We start from the raw sequence: 22,089 nt of genomic DNA on the forward strand, positions 1-22,089 counted from the left end.
AAATAAATAGAAAACGCCAGTCTTGCCCCACTCAACCCCAAGATCAACTTTAAATGTGTAAATTTAAGAATTCATATTTTTATATCTTCATACTGCTACCCAAGAAAGCGGGTGCAAAAGCGGGTGCAATTGAGTGTTCGGACTACAGAACAATCAATCTTATGTGCCATCTACTGAAACTCCTCCTGACAATAATCCTGAAAAGAATCTCGTCAAAAGTAGATCGTGAGATTTCAGAACAGCAAACTGGATTCAAAAAGAACAGTGGCACCAGGGAGGCAATTTTCGACTTAAAAATCCTGTCAGAAAAATACTTAGAGGTCCAAAAAGACATATATGCCTGTTTTATCGACTACTCAAAGGCATTTGATTCTGTTAGTCATCAGAAACTTATCCAGGACCTTGTGGCAATAGGTGTGGAAGAGAATGATGTGGCTCTAATCGCTAATCTGTACTGGCAGCAAAAGGCTCAGATAAAAGTGCAGGCAGATACAACAGATGCAATTGAAATCAAGAAAGGAGTGCGCCAGGGATGTGTTATGTCTCCTTGCTTGTTTAATCTATACACAGAGTCTATTTTTCGGCAAGTAGAAACAGCACAAGGGTTGAAGATTGGTGGCCACAACATCAACAATCTACGTTACGCTGACGATACTGTCCTGTTGGCGGAAAGTAAGGAAGACCTACAGAAGCTACTTTCAAAAGTGAACGAAGAGAGTAAAGAAAAGGGGCTGTTCATGAATGCGAAGAAGACAAAAACAATGGTGATAACAAAAAAGAAAGAGCCCATAGAAATAGATATAGAAATAGAAGAGTGTCCAGTGGAACAAGTAAAGGAGTTCACGTACTTGGGGCAGTTGGTAACATCCGATGCAAAGTCTGACAAAGAGATCAGGAGACGAATAATGCTGGCCAAAAATGCGTTCATGAAACTAAAGCCAATCCTCAACAACACAAATATCTCCATCAGAACACGAATGAGATGCACCAAATGCTATGTGTGGTCCATTTTCTTTTATGGTTGTGAAACGTGGACACTAACCGCACAGACAGAACAACGTATTGAAGCTTTTGAGATGTGGACGTACAGGAGAATACTAAAAATACCTTGGACAGCAAGAAAAACAAACATCAAAGTCCTCGACCTAATGGGCCAAAAACAAAAAGAACTTCTTTTGACTGTGAAGCACAAAAAGCTGTCATATTTTGGACATATGCGAAGACATGATAGTCTCGAAAAAAGGATAATGGAGGGAAGAATCGAAGGAAAGAGAGGCAGAGGAAGACAAAGGAAATCCTGGACAGATGGCATCAAGGAAGCTACAGGACGACGCATGGCAGACTGTAACGAGGCTGCAATGGACCGTGAAGGATGGAAGGCCATGACATCCGACCTCTGGAAAGAGATGGAACCCGGATGATGATGATTTTTATATACCTAGTCAAAATCATCAAAAGTAATGAGGAAGGGCGACATTTTGCTGAATGTGCGATTTCATAAAAGACAGGCGAGAGACCCACCAGTAACCTAGTCTCTTGCACACCTTTGATTTATCATGCATTGAGCTGGTGTCAAACAAGATAGTCTAAAACAAAGTACTTATCAAATTAAATAATATCAATATGCCCAACAGAATTATTGTTTTTTAAAAATCTTTTCTTTTCAGAAGAAAGGACAAAAGATCCAACATCATCATCAAGAGTGTGTTCTTGTCACTTCAGAGATGGTGACAAAGCCAACCTCCCTGAATTGTTTGACAGAAATAAAAATAAATTATTTCCATCAGAGCCAGAAAGAAAGAAAAGAAAAGTGACACAAGGAATTCCCACCCCATCTCAATTGGCACCAACATCACCACCACCACCACCACCACCATCATCATCATCATCACCATGATCATCATCATCATCATGATCATCATCATCATCATCATCAGCCAAGGCTAAGCGACGCTTTTTAGATTTGGCGTGTCTGAACACATCCCAGTGTATTTTCACACAGCCCTCGTTAAATTATTGTTTCACTTTTCATCTAAGCCAAAATTGACCACATTTACATGGGGGGTCGTAAGAGAATGAAAAAGTAAAATGCGAAAGCTACAAGCACATCTCGATTGCCTCACGTTGTAAACAAACTGGTTGACATTTTCTTCACTGATTGGGTACCTAATTATATATTATAAGGAACAAGTAGCCTAATTAATTCCCGCGCAAATTAGGACGTTTTCTGCCATTGTTTTGCTCAAGGGAGCTTGTTGTTTACTGTGGCGATTTACCATTCATTTAGATTCTTTGGATTTTTCCGCTACGGCTACGCCTGCCAAAATTTCTTCATATGATTATGATGATACTTCACTTCTCCTACTTAATGATTCAGTGTATTGGCCAGAATTCATATTTATATCATTTTTTTCTTCTGTCATTAACTGATTGAAAATCAAGTTTGCTCATTGCTACATTATTTTAATTAATGTTCTCACATTGCCTGAGCTGTTCGTGGATTGCAATTCAGACTTGTCGAGCATCGATAAAGATGTGAGGAATAAATTCAATTGGTCATGGCACTACTACTACTAAAGATGATAATGGTGATTATTTTTCTGACTGTCAGAAAAATCCTAGAGGCAGGAATATATACTACTACTACTACTACTACTACTACTACTACTACTACTACTACTACTACTACTACTACTACTACTACTACTACTACTACTACTGCTGCTGCTATGATAATGATCAGGAAAAAGAGCTAAGGAAAGAAAATAGAGTGTCCCCTTTGTCATCCCACCTTCCAACTGCCCATTTTCACATGCTATCTGTTATCTCGATTTATTCTCTTGGTCTGTTCAGGGTTTTTTTTTTTTAAGTTGTACATTACATTACATTTGGATTTGGTTATATTCTCTCATCTTTATTGTTAGTAGTATGATAATCAGTATACCATTTATGTATATTGTTTGTTTGATATTGGGGTGGGGGGGGGGGGGGGGTCAGTTGTCAGTTTTTTTCTATCGTCGGTCATTAACAGGTCTGATAGATAAGTGTTTATGTCCATCAGAACATTAAAATCATTGCTAGTGGAGAAGTAAAACAGTCATGGGAATTGTCTGAATGAGGAAACACTGAGGAAATGGAAGTACAAAGGAATTTCTTCTTCTTTCCAACACTGTCAGTGTCAAATCATCTTGACCATGTGATTTCAGTAAGCATAATTTTAGACTGATGAAGATGATGATCCTCCAAAATTGACTGAAATATGCAAATAATTGACAATGTTTGCAATCAGTGTTTTTACAGTGAACTATTGATCCCACTTTCGAAATTTCGGGAAGTCTGTTGTTATTAATATAATATATATATATAATTATGTACGACTTCTACAATATTGTTTCGGCATTCACTCTCATCAGGAAGTAAAAGTGAAAGTAGATTGTTGTGTTTGTCATACTTTTTCGGCTTCGTGGTTATGGTAGTTCATAATTACATAAAAGGTGTTTATTTCTATGTCTGCATGAAGATGATAGTTCGTTTCTTTTGTTCTCTTGATCTCATTATTGTCTTTGTACACCTATAAAACGGTATGTTGTTTCGATTTATTTATTTATTCCAGGCATGGGGACCTTAAACTTTTGAATTTCAGACTGACTTCATATATATATAAATCATAAAAACAAAAACCATGAACTAATAGTGTTGCCATGTTTGGTTTTGTGATGATGTAGAATTTTTCTTCCAAGCAGAGGCTGCAAAAGGTTGAGAGGAGAGTGAGTCAATTAACTTCAGTTAAGTATTACCTCTGAGCCTCCAATCACGATCCATCTGTTTAATTTGTTTCCTTGGTTTAATCTCTGCATTTCGTCTCATACCTCTCATGAAAATACCGGAAGTTATTTGTGGAGGAAGTTGTCGTTTCGATTGGGGCTCTCAATTTTTCAGAATTATTCTTTTATTATTTTTTTTTCCAAATTGTGAAGAAACCAAACATTATTTGTAAACAATATAGCTAACACTCACAGTGTTTAGTAGTTCCCAATCGACAATCCAGATCTGACTGTTCTTAGGTTTTTCATTTTTTAGAGCTACAGTCAGGCCTGTAAATTTGCCGGCAATGCGGATATTTCCGGCAATTTCAGGCCTGTAAAATAATGTTTTAAGGCTCTTTTTGTCCTAAGTATACTTTTTCATTTGGTTTCACAGCCTATTGGTAAAATTCTAAGAAAATACTCTAGGAAATGGGGATCTTTGCTCATGTTATATTGAAAAAGCTTCGGCTTAAGGGGGGCGTTGTCCAATTACGCCTCGCGGATTTTCAGGCAATTTTTTTCAGGGGCAGATGCAGGCCTGTACAGTGTTCGGGGGTTTAGCTCTATTATAAGAAGATTATTATTATTATTATTATTATTATTATTATTATTATTATTATTATTATTATTATTATTATTTAATTATTATATTATTATTATTATTATTATTATTATTATTTATTAGTATATTATTATTATTATCATTATTATTATTATTATTATTATTATCGTTCTCATTATTATTATTGTTAGGATTATTATTATTATTATTATTTCACAGTTATGCTATTGCACTGTCACTTCGTGCAAAGCAGCGTGTCATATATACTTCACCCATCAAAGCCCTCAGTAATCAGAAATACAGAGAATTGTATGAAGAGTTCCAAGATGTAGGCCTTATGACAGGAGATGTCACCATCAACCCAACGGCTAGTTGCCTTGTCATGACCACAGAGGTTAGTATGTGTTTTATTGTTGTCTGACTTCAGTGAATGTCATCATTTGGGTGGGGTTCCTGGCCTCCCATAGTAACTTTTTTTTATCTTGTTCAGGCCTGTAAATCTTCCGACTGTACGATTTTGCTCTACAAGTGCTGATTTAAAAAAAAAAAAAATTATAGTAAAAATAAAATTCGTAACGTCAAAGAACAGAACCAGTAAAAAAGAAGATAAAAGACTATTATTTCGTTCCTCGAAAAAATCAGATTTTATTCCGTTTCAAATGCCGACTTTAAAAAAAACCCAAAAACTTTTTATTTGTCGCATCAAAGACGAAACAAAACTAGGCCGTCAATCAGTTAGCTATAATATTATCATGCCACTTACACGCTCCGCTAGACGTGGATGTACTCACTGCCTGGCTACTGTGCCACAGCCAGCGATCCGATCGTGATGTCGTTTCTTCTTCTCTTTACTAGCCTATCCTGCTTCTTTGGTTTGTGATTGTATTTTTGACAGGGGATATTTTTTTTCTGTAAATCTTCTGCCTGTTTGTTCTTGGTTATTTATAATTTAGCTTATGCTATCTTTAGGTTATGATTTTGATTTACACCTGTACTATTTTTGTTATATTTCTTGTTTTTTTTGTTTCAGCGGTCTCTCATATAACCTCAATTGTGTTGGAAGAGACCTAAAGCAACAAACAAACAAACAAAAAAAACAGCCAGTGAGAGAGGGTCGCGAAGTTCGCGCTAGTTGTCGAGCACACACCTAGTCAGTAAATAACGCACGCACAGAAGTGTGTCGGCGCTTCCGGGACTGGAAGGTTTCTCTCTATTTTGCTACCTACACACATGCATTTCTCCGTGTCTCATATCTTTTTCCCTGTGATTTATTGGTTCCGTTTGGATTTGAGACGGAAAAAAAAAATGCGAAATTATTATTTTTCTTCGAAATTTAAAATTCTTCTTCGAAAGCTCTCACACGACCGCACCACCTCCTATTCTTCTTCTTCTTCTTCTTCTTCTTCTTCTTCTTCTTCTTCTTCTTCTTCTTCTTCTTCTTCTTCTTCTTCTTCTTCTTCTTCTTCTTCTTCTTCTTCTTCTTCTTCTTCTTCTTCTTCTTCTTCTTCTTCTTCTCTCCTCCTCTCTTCTCTTCTTCTTCTTCTTCTTCTTCTTCTTCTTCTTCTTCTTCTTCTTCTTCTTCTTCTTCTTCTTCTTCTTCTTCTTCTTCTTCTTCTTCTTCTTCTTCTTCTTCTTCTTCTTCTTCTTCTTCTTCTTTTAATTAATCCAAGTAAACGAAAGAATCAGCATAAACATTTAACACAAACAAACAGGAGCGAAGATACGCAGCTTCCCGTGTCAAGCACTAGATACACATCCTTCAAAAGGGTAGGAATTGTTCTCTTCCTTTCATTTTACAACTAACTCAGACCTGGGCCTCAAATAATTGGGTTTTATTTTTTGGGTACCATAAAATAAGGACCTCATTATAAATAAGTAGGCGAAAGTGACATGATTTGACTAGTCAATTGACGTGTCATATCTGTGTTGTGTTTATTAATTAATCCATATTTTTGTCCTGTTGTGTCTATTTTCGCGTGTTCAAAAAGTTCCGACAATTTTTTCACCAACCATTTACAGGCCTGCTTGTTCCATGTTTCATTACTTCTCTGTATATCAGCTTCTTTAATTCTTCTCCATATTCCCCGTGGCCATCCTGAGGGTTCCTGTCCAATACTTTCTTTGTTATAGTGGAGTCATTCTTTCTAAGGGTGTGTCCAATCCACCTCCATCGTCTTCTTCCTATTTCCTCTCCCATTGGTTTCTGCTGTGGTCTTTTCCATACTACTTCATTCATAATTAGAGATATCTTTAGTTCTCCGAACTCTGTTCAAAGATGTGAATGCAGCCTGTGCCTTTCCTATCTGTGCTTTCACCTCTACTTCCGTGCCTCCATCCTTGTCAATTATACTACTGAGTTAACAGAAAGTGTCTACATCTTCAAGTTCCTGATCTTTTACTTTGATCTGCTCCCTTTGACCTATCCTTAAGATCTTTGAATTTGCAGGGTGAATTCTTAGACCAATTGATTCTGAGAGGCTGTTTATAATTGTAGTTTTTGCTTGCATCTGGTCCTGGGTGTGGGACAGAAGAGCCAGATCATCTGCAAAATCCAGGTCATCCAACTGTGTCCAGGGGGTACACTGTATCCCATTTCTTCGCCCTTTGGAGGTTTCCTTCATTAGTCAATCTAAGGCCTGGGTGGGGATCCTGACCTCCCATAGCGGGCAGGGAGGTACACACTTTGTCTTCTAACCCTTATATCTGTTTTCCAACATGCTTTCTGTCTTTGTCTTGGAATGAGATTACTCAGTTTTTTTTCCTGGCCCTGGTCGGAGTCCTGGCTGGGAGGGAAACAGTCAAATGCATAGTTATTGTTTTGGGAGATGATATTTTTTTCCTTGTAAATCATCTCTCTGTTATGTATTAGTATATTTGTTATTTTTTAATGTATAATGTAAGCATTTGAGTGTGTTCCTCTTTGTTGGATTTTGTTCTTGTGTCCGGATGAGACTTATAGGTGATCTCAAACTAAGTACATTGGTGGTATGCCCTTGGAATCTACATCTGATCCCTATTTGTTCCCAATTCCCCTATGTCTTACTTTCTCTTGGATGCTTCAATTGTAATTCTAGAACTTTTTACTATCCCATTTTCTTCCTTTTTACTGGCGCTGATATAACCTAAATGTGTTGCAAGCGCCGTAAAACCCTTAAAAACAAACAAACAAAACAATCTAAGGCAAGGATGAACAGGAATGGTGAGAGTAGGATCCCTGCTTGACACCAGTCTTAATTTCAAAGCTGTCAGCAAGCTGATCTTCATGTACAACCCTGCAACTTGATCTTTCATACATTTCTTTAATGAGGTTTACTAACTTCTCAGGGAGTCCATAATGTGCCAAAATTTTCCACAATGTTGTCGAAAGCCTTCTTGTGATCCAGAAAGTTAACAATAAGAGGAGAGTTCCATTCTATAGACTGCTCCTTTATGACTCGCAGAGAAGCAATGTGGTCAGTGGTTGAACGGTTCTTCCGTGTTCATCCCACAGTTTACCCCCCGTGACGCGGTCAGGTCAATACTGGAAGTGCATAGATAAATGGCTGTTGCTACAAGGTTACGTATGTAAACACAGGGTACTTCGCGCAGCTGATTTGTGGCAATATTGCATGTATGACACAAATAGCTGTTTACTGATTTTATTTGCTACAAACTATACATTTTCTGAAAGCTGACTGTTTTGTCTATTTGATGAAATAAATATAAATAAGGACATTTCAAATTTATATTTTTAAGGATTTTTTTACATTAATAGTTTTTGCGTAATACCCTGGGTAAAAAACAAACTTGAGCTTTTATATAGCACAATATTCATTAACCGTGCTGAAAGCACTTTACATAAGACAAATAAAAGGCAGTATATGTGGATTTCTCATTGGTAGATGTACACACTTACAGTAATAAAGTGTGCAATAAATTGAGTAAAGTGCATAGGGTCCTACATACCCCATAAAATAATCAAATCTGAATCACATATCACAAATAATCCAATTCTGAAAATACACTTTTATAAAAGTAGACCTTTCTCTCCGAATCCCTGTTATGAAAACGGGTTGCAGGCTTGAGACTGCCAGTGGCCCATTACAAGGTTTTAGTCTCATGATGGTGCCCCTCTTTCAGTCGCTTGAAGCCGCGCTTGTAGTCCTTCACGTTGTGGTAGATCTCAAAGAAGGGGTCAACGTGAAGTCCCACATTTCAGAATCGACATTCATATCGCGACGAAAGTCTCTTGCCTGGTTCTGTACACACAACGCAATCCCCCTGGGAAAATTTATTTTTCTGGCCGAGCTTAGGGACGATAGTAGAAGGAAAGTGATGAGCTGTGAGGCTAAAGCTAGCCGAGTCACCGACATCAATCCGGGTGGCGCTGAGGCATCTAGGGATGGGGGTCCATTCCACCAGCTGCATGACTAATTCCCGTCTGAAGATACGGTGACAAAGCTTCTTTCCAGTAGACGTAGCTTTCTGAATGAGGTAGGAATTTAGAACGCCAAGCATGAACACCACTTGATGGTCCATCTCTTGAAGGCGTTGTTCCCCACTATCTGATCACTCCTGTCTACCGCGCCCATGAACTTGTTATACTCATGGACGGCCTTCAGCTTCACAATTGGCTCCTTCGTCACTCAGTTGACCTTTCCTGTCAGAACCCGCGAGTCATTGTGGATTGTTGTCAAAACATTCACCTCTCTCTTGTCATGGAAATGAAGAAGATTAAGCGAACCATTTGTCAACACCTTCGTCTCGGGGTTCCTTTTGGTGAGCTTGGGAATCATGCTCTTGGGCGGGCCATACTTCTATTGATACACATGGTTCCACAGGCCAGAACGTCCAGCTCCTTGAGATGGGAGAAGAGATCAGGGCTAGCGTAGTAGTTGTCAGTGTACAGCCTCCTCCACAGCCGTTTACTACCATGTGTTAGGGTAACAAAACTCAGATAACATCAATTTGAATTTTTTAAACAATTAAAAATATTTTTCAGGTTAATTTTAAATAGAAAAATATACATTTTTCAAGAAAGAATAAAGTATACTCACCATTTCTTGATATCAATGAAAATAATTGCGTTTTTGAAGATGAAAATGTGGCCGTTATATCCATATAAAATAAAAAAATATAGGAGAAGTGTATGGTCAGCAATTGCAGTGTAAAAATGAACGATTTTACGAAATCTGTCATATAGCCTGACTGTCAATGAAATCCATCATCATCATCATTGCCTTTTTCACCCTGGGTCAGGGTATGGGCTACAGACAAACAGTTTCCATCCTTCTCTATCCTGAGCTAGCTCTTTTATCTCATTCCAGGTCTTACCGCATCTCAGCTTCTTTAATTCTTCTCCATGTTTCCCGTGGCCTTCCCCTTGATCTTCTGCCCTGAGGGTTCCAGTCCAATACTTTCTTTGTTATAGTGGAGTCATTCTTTCTAAGCGTGTGTCCAATCCACCTCCATCGTCTTCTTCCTATTTCCTCTCCCACTGGTTTCTGCTGTGTTCTTTTCCATACTTCTTCTGCATTCTACCCGCAGGGATAAATATAGGCCAGTTCTCACGTTCTGGACATCTGTTATGACATAACCACACGGTGGTCTCCCCGTCATCGACAGTGTGTCGTTTCCATTGGGGGTGAGACGGTAGTAAACTAAAAAAGATATCTAGTGTAATAAACAGCTGTGTCTCCCACGTCCAGTTTACGGGGGGTTGAGTCTGTCCACAAAGTCGAACGTTGCTCCGTGTGAGGTGCTGTCCTTCTTTCCTGAGTAGATTTCAAAATTGTGACAGTAACCGGTGGCACTGTCACAAAGTTCGAAAACCTTAATCCCAAACTTGTCAGGTTTATCAGGATTGTAAACCTTGAAGGGCAGGGCACCCCGCCATGCAATCATCGCCTCGTCGATTGCAACGTTGAGGCCTGGAGCAAACGTCGACATGAAATTCTCTCTCAGGGCAGAGATGAAGGGCAGAATCTTGAAAAGGTGATCATATTGTTCATGGTCACAGGGAAGCTGGTTGGTATTGTTGCAGATGTGAAGGAATGACAAGATAAGCACAAATCGATCCCGCTTCATTACCGCTGAAAACATCTTGTGTTCGAACACAAAATGTGTGCTCCAGTATTCATCAAGAACTTCCAGCGGTATAAGGCCCATGGCGATAATGATCCCGAAGAAGGCCCACATCTCTCCCAAAGTGACAGCCACCCACTTGCGGAACCTCGACCGTGCCGCAAGTTCCCTCCCACACAACATATCATTGGTTGGCATATCTGAGAAGAAAAACAAGAGTGTCAAATCTGATTAGTAATGACAAGTATGAAGGTGGTAAAAATTATGGTCCTGGCAATGAGGGTGATATTTATGGTGGTGGTAATTGAGATCAAGGCATTCTATGTACACATAATAAAAAAAATAATTAAGTAAAAAAAGTGATAAATGATGAATATTGTGAAAGTAATGGTGATGGTAAATAATGAGAAACATGGTAATAGTGGTGGTAGATGTTGAGGATGGCAATGATAATGGTGGTGGGTGGTGGTAGATGAAGGGGATGACAATAGTAATGTGATGGTTGTTGTAGATGAGGAGGATGACAATTGTAGTGGTGGTGGTACATGAACAGGTTCACAGTGACAATAGTAGTATTGGTGGATGGTAATGAAATTTTGATAAATAGTAATGGAAAGGTAGTGTTAGGTGAAGATGTGACAGACTTTATCAATATGTCGGTGGTAGTGGTACGTTGTGTCTTGTGTGAATGAGAATGGGGAGTTATTTTAGCTTCGGTAGTGGTAAGAAATTATGGTGATGATGCAGACCAAAATAAAAAATTGTATAAGTAATATCATGAATATGGCACAATGCGATTGAATGAAGGACATGGATAGAAATAAAAAATAAAATAAATGCTGTTACTCACCTGTTCGACTCAGTTACGATGTGGTTACACATCTCGTTCGTAAACATGAGATGAAAGAATTCCAACGTCACATCAACATCATTATCACTTTCATCGTCATCATCATCTGTGTCAGTCACATCCGAATCAGTCTCAGAGTCAAGCTCCGAGTCAGAATCAGCCAAGACCTCGCTGATAAAATGAGTGTTATCAGTCAAGTCACTCAAGTCAAGAATACGGCTTGATTCCATCTTCGATTGAAAGTTGCAAATAATAATTAAATTCGGTAGAAATAATATTGTAAACACGTCTACACAGTAGAGAGGATCGAGTGATGGAATTACGCTGAAACCGGAGGGTTTTGTTTATGTTTACCCACGCGACGCTTCCGTTCACACAGTACAAAATCTGTGACTCTTTTACTACATTTCCTTATTAGGATAATGGAATATTCCATTTATGTCAAGGTGGTGTCAAGGCGCTAAATATAGGTGCCGTCGCGGAAGCTGTTCGTAACTTCGTGTGCGCTAAATCCAAGGCATTGCCACCGTAGTTGCAGGATTCCCGATGTGGTAATCTTAGCACAGACGCACTACCAGACTTAACATCTGTTGCATCCTTAATTCTCTTTAGAATAATACGATTGAAAACCTTTCATGTGATAGAGAGAAGAGTGATTCCTCGATAATTATTACAATTACTGAGGTCCCCTTTCTTTGGAAGCTTGACAAGATGTCCTTGCCTTTGGGAATATCCCGTCATTCTAGATTCTCTCAAATAGTGGCTGGAGGAACTCAGCATTTCTTTCAGCATCAACTTTTAGAGGTCTGGTCCAGCATGTCACTGATTTTATGACATTAAAATATTTTCAACCACAATCGGACTAATGATATTACAAAAGGTCCCCACAAAAGTATAGCTTTAAATTATTCAACAAGTCTGCTGATTAAATTAAATTATAACTTTATTTTAAAAGAAAAAGAAAATGTCAAAATTAAAATGAAAGGTTTGACAACCGAAGCGTACCTATTCAGTAACATATTAAGACAATACAATACACACAAACAAATCTTGTCTTGTTGTCGTCTCGGGTTTGCTCCTCTCTAATCTTGAAACAGCGCAGCTCTGATTTTTTGTGAAGATGTGTAGTGTGGACACTACTTCACTTTATACTGATCACGGCCCAACAGATATTGAGAACAACTGTGCTTCTCAAATTTGTTTTACTCACAAGACTTAGTACTATCCTTTTGGATCTAGATAGAGATTTGACAGACTCAGCCTTAAATGTTTTTATAACACAGTGTTTGGTTTCCTGTGTTATATTCAGTTTATTCTGAACCGGCCAGTGGCTAGTATAACACAGTTTCAGCCTTCTTTTCTGTGTTATACTTTATTGGGAAATAATATAGTAACAGATTTGCCTTCTCTGTACTAGTGTAAATGTTGCTGCTCGAAGAAATAAATAATAATGTGAAGTTGAATGTAAGCTTCAATTTAATTACAAAAACAGATTTGATCTGTTTTTGTAATTAAATTGAAGCTTACATTCAACTTCACGTTATTATTTACTTCTCTGTACTATGATTTTATTGATCTTTTATTTTTTTTTTTTTTTTATCAGACCGATATTGCATAAATTTACCTCCTTTATGCAATGTTTTTGGTCACCCGTTTATGGACTTACACAGTACAGTAACCCTCACTATGCCTTGCTATTTTCCGGCCCCGAACCTTTTTTACACAATCAGCCCTGCATTTTGCGAAGAGTAGCAAGTGACGTTTTGCGGCCTGCCATGGGTTTATATAACCATGGTGAGTAGTATTCATATGACGACTGAGAGGCGTCGTCAACACAAGATAGCATAGCAACAGGTTTGAAAAATAACAACTCATGGTCGCCTAAAGCTAATATCCCATTGAGACTTAAGCTCGTTCTATAGCAGCTTTCCACCTTTTAATCTCTGGTCTGGAGCAAAAAATTCCGGGTTACTGGCAACTTCCATCAAATTCCGGTGAGGTCAAATTGTTCCAAGGATACCCCCCCCCCCCCTCCCCTTCAAACTACCACATTATCATCACTGCCACTGCTACAACCACCATCACCACATCACTACCACAACTACAGTGGAACCTCCCGATTACGACACCTCCGACGAATAGCGACAACCTCCTGATAACGACATTGACCCGTGGTCCCGATTTTTTTTCTATTTAAGATCAGTAAAAAAAAAAAACACCTCCAAATAACGACGCACTTTTTGATAAAACCTCCGAATAACGACATCATTTTGGCGATTTTCAGCAGTTTCCGTACATATCTGATACTAAAAATACCGAGTATGAGTACTCAGTTTATAAAAACGATTCCTGCTTGAACCAATGAGAACGCAGCTTTTGAAACCAATGAGAACGCAGCTTTTTTTTTTACGAATCTTGGCTGATATGCATTAATAAAAACCAAGGTATAAATGTAAGTGTAAGCAAGTAAACACAAAATCTTGGAAAATGTGATATTATGTGGTGATAGAAGTAGTAGTAGTAGTAGTAGTGTTTTTGTGGGAGGAGGAGGAAGAGGATGAGGAATTTTATCTAACTCACAGCGTCCGAATTACCTGTTTTTGTTTGTTTGTTTTAAAGGGTTTTACAGAGCTTGTGACACATCTAGGTCATATCAGCGCCAATAAAAAGGAAGAAAATTGGAGAGTAAAAAACATTCTAGATTTACAATTGAAATGACATAAGAAAAAGTAAGACAAAGGGGAATGGTTTAAATAGGGAACAGATGTAGATTCTAGGAGCACACTATCAGTGTACTCAGTTCAGATCACCTAAAAGTCTCATCCAGACACACGCACAAGAACCCTCTAAGAGGAATACACTACAATGTTTTGTTTGTGTTGTCAATGTTAATAAAAACTGGTCCTGCGGGCCTTACCAAGCCCACTTTGTCCGCCATCTTGGAAACCTCTAAATAACGACATAAAAACTTGGTCCCGTGGCATGTCGTTATCGGGAGGTTCCACTGTACTACAATCATCACCACTTCATCATCATCACTACCACTACTACTAAAACAACCAACACAACATCATTATCACCACACAACCACCACATCATCATCACTACTACTACAACCACCACCACCACAGCATCATCTCTACCACTAAAACTGCAACCACCACCACCACATCATCATCACTACCACTACTACAGCAACATCACCACCACCACATCATCACTGCCTCTACTACTACAACCACCACCACATCATCACTACCACTAGTACTACAACCACCAACACTACATCATTATCACTACCACTACTACTACAACCACCACCTCCACCACATCATCATCACGACCACTACCACTACAACCACCACATCATCACTACTACTACAACCACCACCACCACATCATCATTACCACTACTACTACAACCACCACCACCACATCATCACTACTACTACAACCACCACCATCACCACATCATCATTACCACTACTACTACAACCACCACCACCACCACATTATCATCACTATCACTAATACAACAACCACCACCACCACATCATCACTACTACTACTACTACTACTACTACTACTACTACCATTACTACTACTACTACTACTACTATTACTACTACTACTACTACTACTACTACTACTACTACTACTACTACTACTACTACTACTATTACAACCACCAAACATCATCACCACTAGCACTACTACTACAACCACCACCGCCACATCATCATCACTACCATTTCTACTACAACCACCACCACCACATCATTACCACTACTACTACAACCACCACCACCACCACATCATCATTACTACTACAACCACCACCACATCATCATAACTACCACTACCACTTCAACCACCACCATATCACCATCAGTACTGCACTACTACTAATAGAACCATCACCACATCATCATCACTACAACTACCACCACCACCACCACCACCACATCAACACTACCACTGCTACTGCTACTACAACCACTATCACATCATCACTACCCTACTACTACTAATACTACTACTACTACTACTACTACTACTACTACTACTACTACTACTACTACTACTACTACTACTACTACTACTACTACTACTACTACTACTACTACAGCCACCAATACCACATCATCCTCACTACCACCAGTATTACAATCACTACCATTCGGTTTTGGAGCTTTACTTCATTTGAAATAAGGAAACTTTGGGATTGTATTTGGCATTGTGTTTATATTATATTATCATAATATGATTCTAATCAGTTATCTATACAATATGTAAACACAATACCAAATACCATCCCACTTCCCTTTTCTTGTGTGCAGAAATCCCTCTTTCGGCATTGAAATTCCTACGAGTGGTGTCTGAAATTCCTGTGAGCCAAATTTAAAGTTGGCGTCTCTGCTTCCTTGTCTTTCTTCACAGATCTTTTGACTTCCTTAGCTGGGGCTCAATACTGCTCCTGTGCATCCAGTCTTGAAGCACTTGTTCGACTTGCATTCACTTGTTCCTTCCTTGTTCTCCTCTTTTCAATCAGGTCCAAGCTGATTAGACTTATCCATTCTTTATGGACCGATTTCTTTACACCCAATACCTCGTGACAAGTTGTTATATAGACTTCCTTGATCTTTCCCCATTGTGACTCTACATCTATGTCCTCCTCGATATCAGAGGTTGGAATCTAGTACTCAATTGCAGTTTCAACTCCTCATTTTTTCCCCTTATCAAGTGCATTCACCTGGAATTTTCTTCTTGTGTGTGATCTGGTCCCATGTTTTTGAGTCGGAGCTTATGCTTTGCCAATAGCAGGTGGTGGTCTGATCCAACATCTGCCCCTCCCCGTATGGTCACTCCTCTAAGGAACGTCTGAATCTTCGGAAGATACAATAATGATTGATCTGAGTCTCTTCTCACACCGTGGTGATACCCAAGTTGCCTTTTATGGGAAAATACTGATCCTCCAATCACCAAACTATTGAATGCACAAAAATTTGCAAATCTCTTACCATTGTCGTTCATCTCTCCCATGCCATGATGGCCCATGATGCCTTCGTGCATCTCCCATCAATATGTTGTCTTTCCTTGGCAACTTATCAATGACTTGTCCTCATCTGTTGCATCATTTGTTGGGGCATAGATCTGTACAATGTTCATGTTGTAAAGGACGCCATGATGATCCTTTCTCCGCATTGTTCCCATCCTCTCAGTGACTTCTTAGAATTACTCTTACTCCCTGTCTATGAATCCCATCTCCTCTTCCCTGAATATAAAATCTCCCCAGACTTGAGATGCTTCTGTCCGGGTTGTATCCAGTGGGTTTCGCTTACTCCATGCAGCCTGTATCTTCTCATCTCTGTCACAACTTGAGAGCTTTTTCCTGCTTCATACATGGTGCGAACGTTCCACGGCGCAGTTCGAAGCTGCTTGTTTGGCGAATACGTCATCAGGTCAGCAGAGTACTTTCGGCTTTGTCTGTTGTCCTTCATAAATTCTGTCATTGCAGAACCTCTTCGGTTGCCCAAGCTAATAAATGGATTTAATTTGTCCGTCTTTGTTTCTGTAACAATTTGAGTTTTACGGAAGGGGTGTTAACCCTTTGACAACCCCCAACATTTGAGGACCAGGTGACTCAAAAAGGGGGAGTCACACTCCATTAGTCAACTTTTACGACCCGCTGGCTTGGCGTTGAGCTATTCTTGTACCCTCTCTGTTGAGAGAGACACCACGGGGGTAACACAGCCGGATAGATATTTATAAAAAATGTGAGTTTTGAGGGTTTTTCTTAAAACTAGAATTTATTTGCAGACGCGAGGGAGAGAGGAAGGGTGTTCCAAAGGGTGGGACCTGCAGTGCTGAACGCTCTGTTACCGTACCATTTCAGCTTTGACTGAAATTTGAAATTTTTTATGCTCTTGTAGATCTTTTAAAAACTATTATCTCTCCACAGCTGGGAAATATTGAAAGGTTGAGGAAGGGGGGAAGAGGGCAAGCAAATCACTCATGGTACCAAATAAGATTAAGACACGCATATAAAATTTTACAAAAACCTTACAGGTACATTAGTTGAAAACTGAATATAAACATGTTTGTACCTTTTAAATTTGAGAGTTTACTGGTTTTTAACAAGAAATATTAATTAAATGTGAAAAGCATAAAATTGTACAGTTATTTCAAAATGAATTATTTGCTTCAATCGTCAATTTAGCAAAGGGTGAATGTGGACACCTGCAACATATATTACCTGTGTAATTTCAGATTTTAAGAAGTATGCTGTACAGAGGCTCTGAAATAATGAGAGAGGTTGCTTGGGTCATCTTCGATGAAATTCATTACATGAGAGATAAAGGTAATAAACCCAACTCTTATTTTTTTTTTTTTTCAATGCTACCATTGTATACAGCAGTACTCTGAATTTTCAGCTTTTTGGCAGAATTCCGTCTTTTCCAGCACATTTTAGCCATCATATCCGATATTCATGTTGGAAAATGCATCATTTTTAGTCTTTCTTTTAAATATATATAATCTCCGAGTTTGTTTTAATATTTCACAAATGGGGATTTTCAAGTGGAAAGTCATAATTTGACACCTGTGTTCAATTGTATGAATTCTGTAGACTCTCCAAGTTTTATGACATCAGCCTAGACAGGCTGGCACCAAGTGTCAAAAGTGACACCAAGATAAGTAATTGTCATGGATAAGGTGATGGTCGACAGGATAGGGGAGTGAGATGGGGCAAGATGATGATTTAGGGACCGGGTTTTTAAAAGACTTCTACCGCAAGTGTTTCATGTTTGCAAACAAACATCATCCTTATCAATGGTCTTCCCGAATAGTATAGAGTTACAATATTTCACTACACATAATAACAGTAACATTATTATTATTTTATTTTTACATATTATATTAAACTGCATGACTTCATTGCCATTTTTATTATAGACCCCTATTTTGTCTCTTTCCCCGATTTATTTTACTATTTTACTTAATTCTGGAGACACTTTTCAAAATGATCTCATGGTTTTGATCTTATGCACATCTTTTTGTTTTTCCACATCCGTTTAACACTAGTATTGATTGTTATACCCCCCCCCCCCCCCCCCCCAAAAAAAAAAAAAAAATTAAAATCTTGAAAACTTTATTTAAAAAAAAAATAATTTGAAATTAGGCTAGAAAGCCCAGTCAGTCAGTCCCAAGGCTGAAAGAGTTAATGTCTTCCAATACTCATTATGTCTTAATGTGCATTTCAGAAAGAGGAGTAGTTTGGGAAGAGACCATTATCTTGTTGCCCGATAATGTTCATTATGTGTTCTTATCAGCCACAATACCAAATGCACGTCAATTTGCAGAATGGATTTGTCATCTTCATAAACAGGTGCAGTATGATAAGCAGTATGATAAATAAATGAAATAAAATCCCTGGTATTTAATTTGAATGTTCAAAATTTAAAGAGTTAATTTGCCATTGATTTGTCTTGATTTTGCTAAATTTGTAAACTTGTAATTTCTGATCTAAAGTTTTTATTGATATTTATTTTTTATTTTTTGTTTTGTCTCTCGTTCTCCCTCATATTGTCTTCATGTTTGAATGTCTAATTGAATATCTCTCTCTCTCTCTCTCTCTCTCTCTCTCTCTCTCTCTCTCTCTCTCTCTCTCTCTCTCTCTCTCTCTCTCTCTCTCTCTCTCTCTCTCTCTCTCTCTCTCTCTCTCTCTCTCTCTCTCTCTCTCTCTCTCTCTCTCTCTCTCTCTCTCTCTCTCTCTCTCTCTCTCTCCACACACACACACACACACTGCATACTCAGATTCATACACATTCATTCTCTGTAAGTCTCTCTGAAATCATTGATTCGGGCTGCGCTCATCACACACAAAGAAATGTTTCAAATGTATAATGAATAGGTGGGGGAAGAGAGGGCTTTTTAATACACACATACACACACACTATATACATACACACACACATACACACACACACACACACACACACATATATATATATAAGGATATTTTTTATATTAGGGCGACTGCAGTAAAAAGGGTCCTTAAGTTGACCACAAATATATCAGCAGCTAAGGTCATTTTTTTGTAATATGATGGTTGTATATACTATTTAGTATTCAAATAAAGCATATGTTACATTTGGAAAACAAAATCTAAAAAAAAATAAAAACATAGATTTTTAAGTGGTCGCCATAAGTTTTTTTACGATTTGGATACCCTTAGGTCGACCAGGTTTTTGGTCGCCTTAAGGAACAAAAATTTTATATAAATTTTAGCTTCTTATGTCGACCATCTTTAACCTATATACGAGGTATACGCAAATATATATCTGGTCATCTTAAGGTCAGGATAAACCCCCAAACAGAAATAATGGTTAAATATTGTTTTAAAAGGCATATAATGATGGAGTATGGTTAGTTATACAGAAAAAATAGCCCTTTACCCAAAATTAATGGGTTTTTTGGCACCAGGGACCCCAAAAATGTCATTTTGGGGGTCCTATGAGCCGAAAAATGACATATTTTGAAATCAAGATTTCTCAAAGAGATTTAAAGATAAGTCAATGAAATTTTGTACATATAAAGTAAATCATAAAAGTAACACTGTGTACTAAAATAATTAATATAAAGTAATTACTTTTGTTTTTAAGGCAATTTCACTCCAAATATGTTTTCGGACAGAAAATATAAGAAATAAAATATTTTTAAAAAATCATAAATCCTTCATTAATAAATTGATGATGTTTATCTTAGAAGAAATGATGTAAAATGAGGCCAGCTATATGTATGCCAAATTTCATAGAGATATCTTTATAACTTTTTGAGAAATCATGATTTAGCTGTGGAGCAAACCGGTGAAAATGACATTCAGAGAAAACGATGAAAAAGCAATAACGAATGACTGTGACAAGATGAAAACCACCCACCTAAGTGAAATTAGTAGGCTCCTCCCTCATAAGACTTATCTTCATTTGTTTCTCTTGCTTTGGCAATGGTTTTCTCTGCCCTTTTCTTCTTTGATGTGGTTTTACTATCCTTTTCCGCAGACTTGATCCTACGTAAATCCATATGTCGAAACGCGCTTTTTTGAAATTCACCTACATCTAGTCCTAACTTCCGAAAAACATCAATCCTTCCCATCTCACCTTCATTGAATACAATAGTTGCATCACTAACAGCAATTTCTAACCTATCCCTGCCAACAAATATTGATTTTGGACATCTATCCCAAACTAAGTGATGGTAGCTTTCATTAGCATTCTGTGTTCCGCCGTGCAAGCACTTGGTCAACAACTCTCCACCTGACAAATCCTCAAAAACACTTTTGATCTCCTCCATCACAAAACTGGGCAACCTATTCTTATCCGATCCATTACACCAATCAAACTCACCACATTTAGCATGCTCTCCATTGCGATGATGCCATATAGCCCATATTGCCTTCTTCATCTTCTCCAAGTCCCCAACATTCTTCCTAATTGCACCTCCGTAATGACCCTGTATCCTCTTCACCGCACTCTTTGTTAATTTTCCAGCACCACCTATACCCTTCACATTCTTGCCATCAACTGCATAAACTTTACCCTTACACTGGCTGATCTTGTCCAATAATCTCTTTCCCATTCTTTTCTGCACATGTCCACAACACTCCAATTTCTCAATGCCAACATCCTCATAGATAGGCGGGTCAGCTTGGGCTACATTCTTGTAACTTTTGGAGTCACCATCTCCAAGGTAACCTTTATACTTAAGATTGTACCTTTCCTCCGACCGCCTAAATATTTTTACCATTCCTGCTGGTTCCATACCGCCTGCTGCTCCAGTGTAGTTTTTTTTACAATCCACCTCATGCCGTTCTTTCAACTTCTCCAACTCCTCGCCAGTTTTCCATGCCTCCAATTTTCCACAAGAATCACAATGATTCGTCATCACTTCCGTATCAATCACCTTTGCCGGTACCTTCTTACTCACTGACAAACAAGTCGCTATGCCATTCTTACTTGAGAACCCTCTCCGCTGCCATGAACCATCACAAGACACTGTCACCTCATCTCCCTCCGCTGCTCTCAACTCCTCTGCCGCTCTCTTCATACTCTCCTTTGCCACCGATGCTGACGCAGCCCTTATCTTCTCTCTAAAAATGCAAGATCTTGTCACTGACACGGGTGGTGGCATGTCCATTGCACCTAAAAACCGCCTGCCCTTTTTATCATGACACCCAACACCATACATAGCTGCCTGAAACCTCAGATTAACATTTTCAGTTTGTCCCAAGTCTGTCACCTGTTCTTTACAAAACGCACAACTCACCGTCATCTCACTGCTTATGCCAGTCAACTTTTCAACAACAACAAATGTCTCTCCTACCTCAGCTTTATATAAACACACAGGACAGGCTAACCTCTGGATGCATGACACAATAAGCTTCTTTCTAAACAATCTGTACCCCTCATAATCACTATTATCATCACCTACTTGACCTCCTCTCTCCTCACTCTCTTCATCTAAACATTCAGTAAGTTTCATGAATGATGCTGATTTACTTTCATCAACTTCTTCTACTTCTATCATTCTTTTGTCTACAGTCTCAACTTTATCATCTTCAACTGCCCTCCGACGATTCTCAACTGTCTCAACATCATCGTCATCATCACAACCACTTCTACTCCCACTCGCCTTTGCTTTCGTGTACCTATTGCCATGAAATTTTCTCTTCTTGGGTCGATATTTATTTGCTTTGGATTTCTTTCCTTCCATAATGATATATGAATGAGAATAATCAAGTAAAATAGCAC

The 22,089-nt window shown here is 38.5% G+C and overlaps 1 protein-coding gene across 1 annotated transcript in view; it reads left to right on the top strand.

Annotated features, from left to right (window-relative positions):
• The window catches only part of LOC144979222 (exosome RNA helicase MTR4-like), a 171,522-nt gene that overhangs the window by 27,459 nt on the left and 121,974 nt on the right, over nucleotides 1–22,089 (top strand). Inside the window, exons 5-7 of the mRNA XM_078925833.1 lie at nucleotides 4,588–4,762; nucleotides 17,552–17,642; nucleotides 18,544–18,668. Coding sequence (XP_078781959.1) covers nucleotides 4,588–4,762; nucleotides 17,552–17,642; nucleotides 18,544–18,668 — 391 coding nt within the window. The remainder of the gene's footprint in view (nucleotides 1–4,587; nucleotides 4,763–17,551; nucleotides 17,643–18,543; nucleotides 18,669–22,089) is intronic.

The sequence above is a fragment of the Berghia stephanieae genome, chromosome 1 (assembly GCF_034508935.2).
Source record: "Berghia stephanieae isolate SIO BIC M18660-M18661 chromosome 1, UCSD_Bste_1.3, whole genome shotgun sequence".
Taxonomy (NCBI): Eukaryota; Metazoa; Mollusca; class Gastropoda; order Nudibranchia; family Aeolidiidae; genus Berghia; species Berghia stephanieae.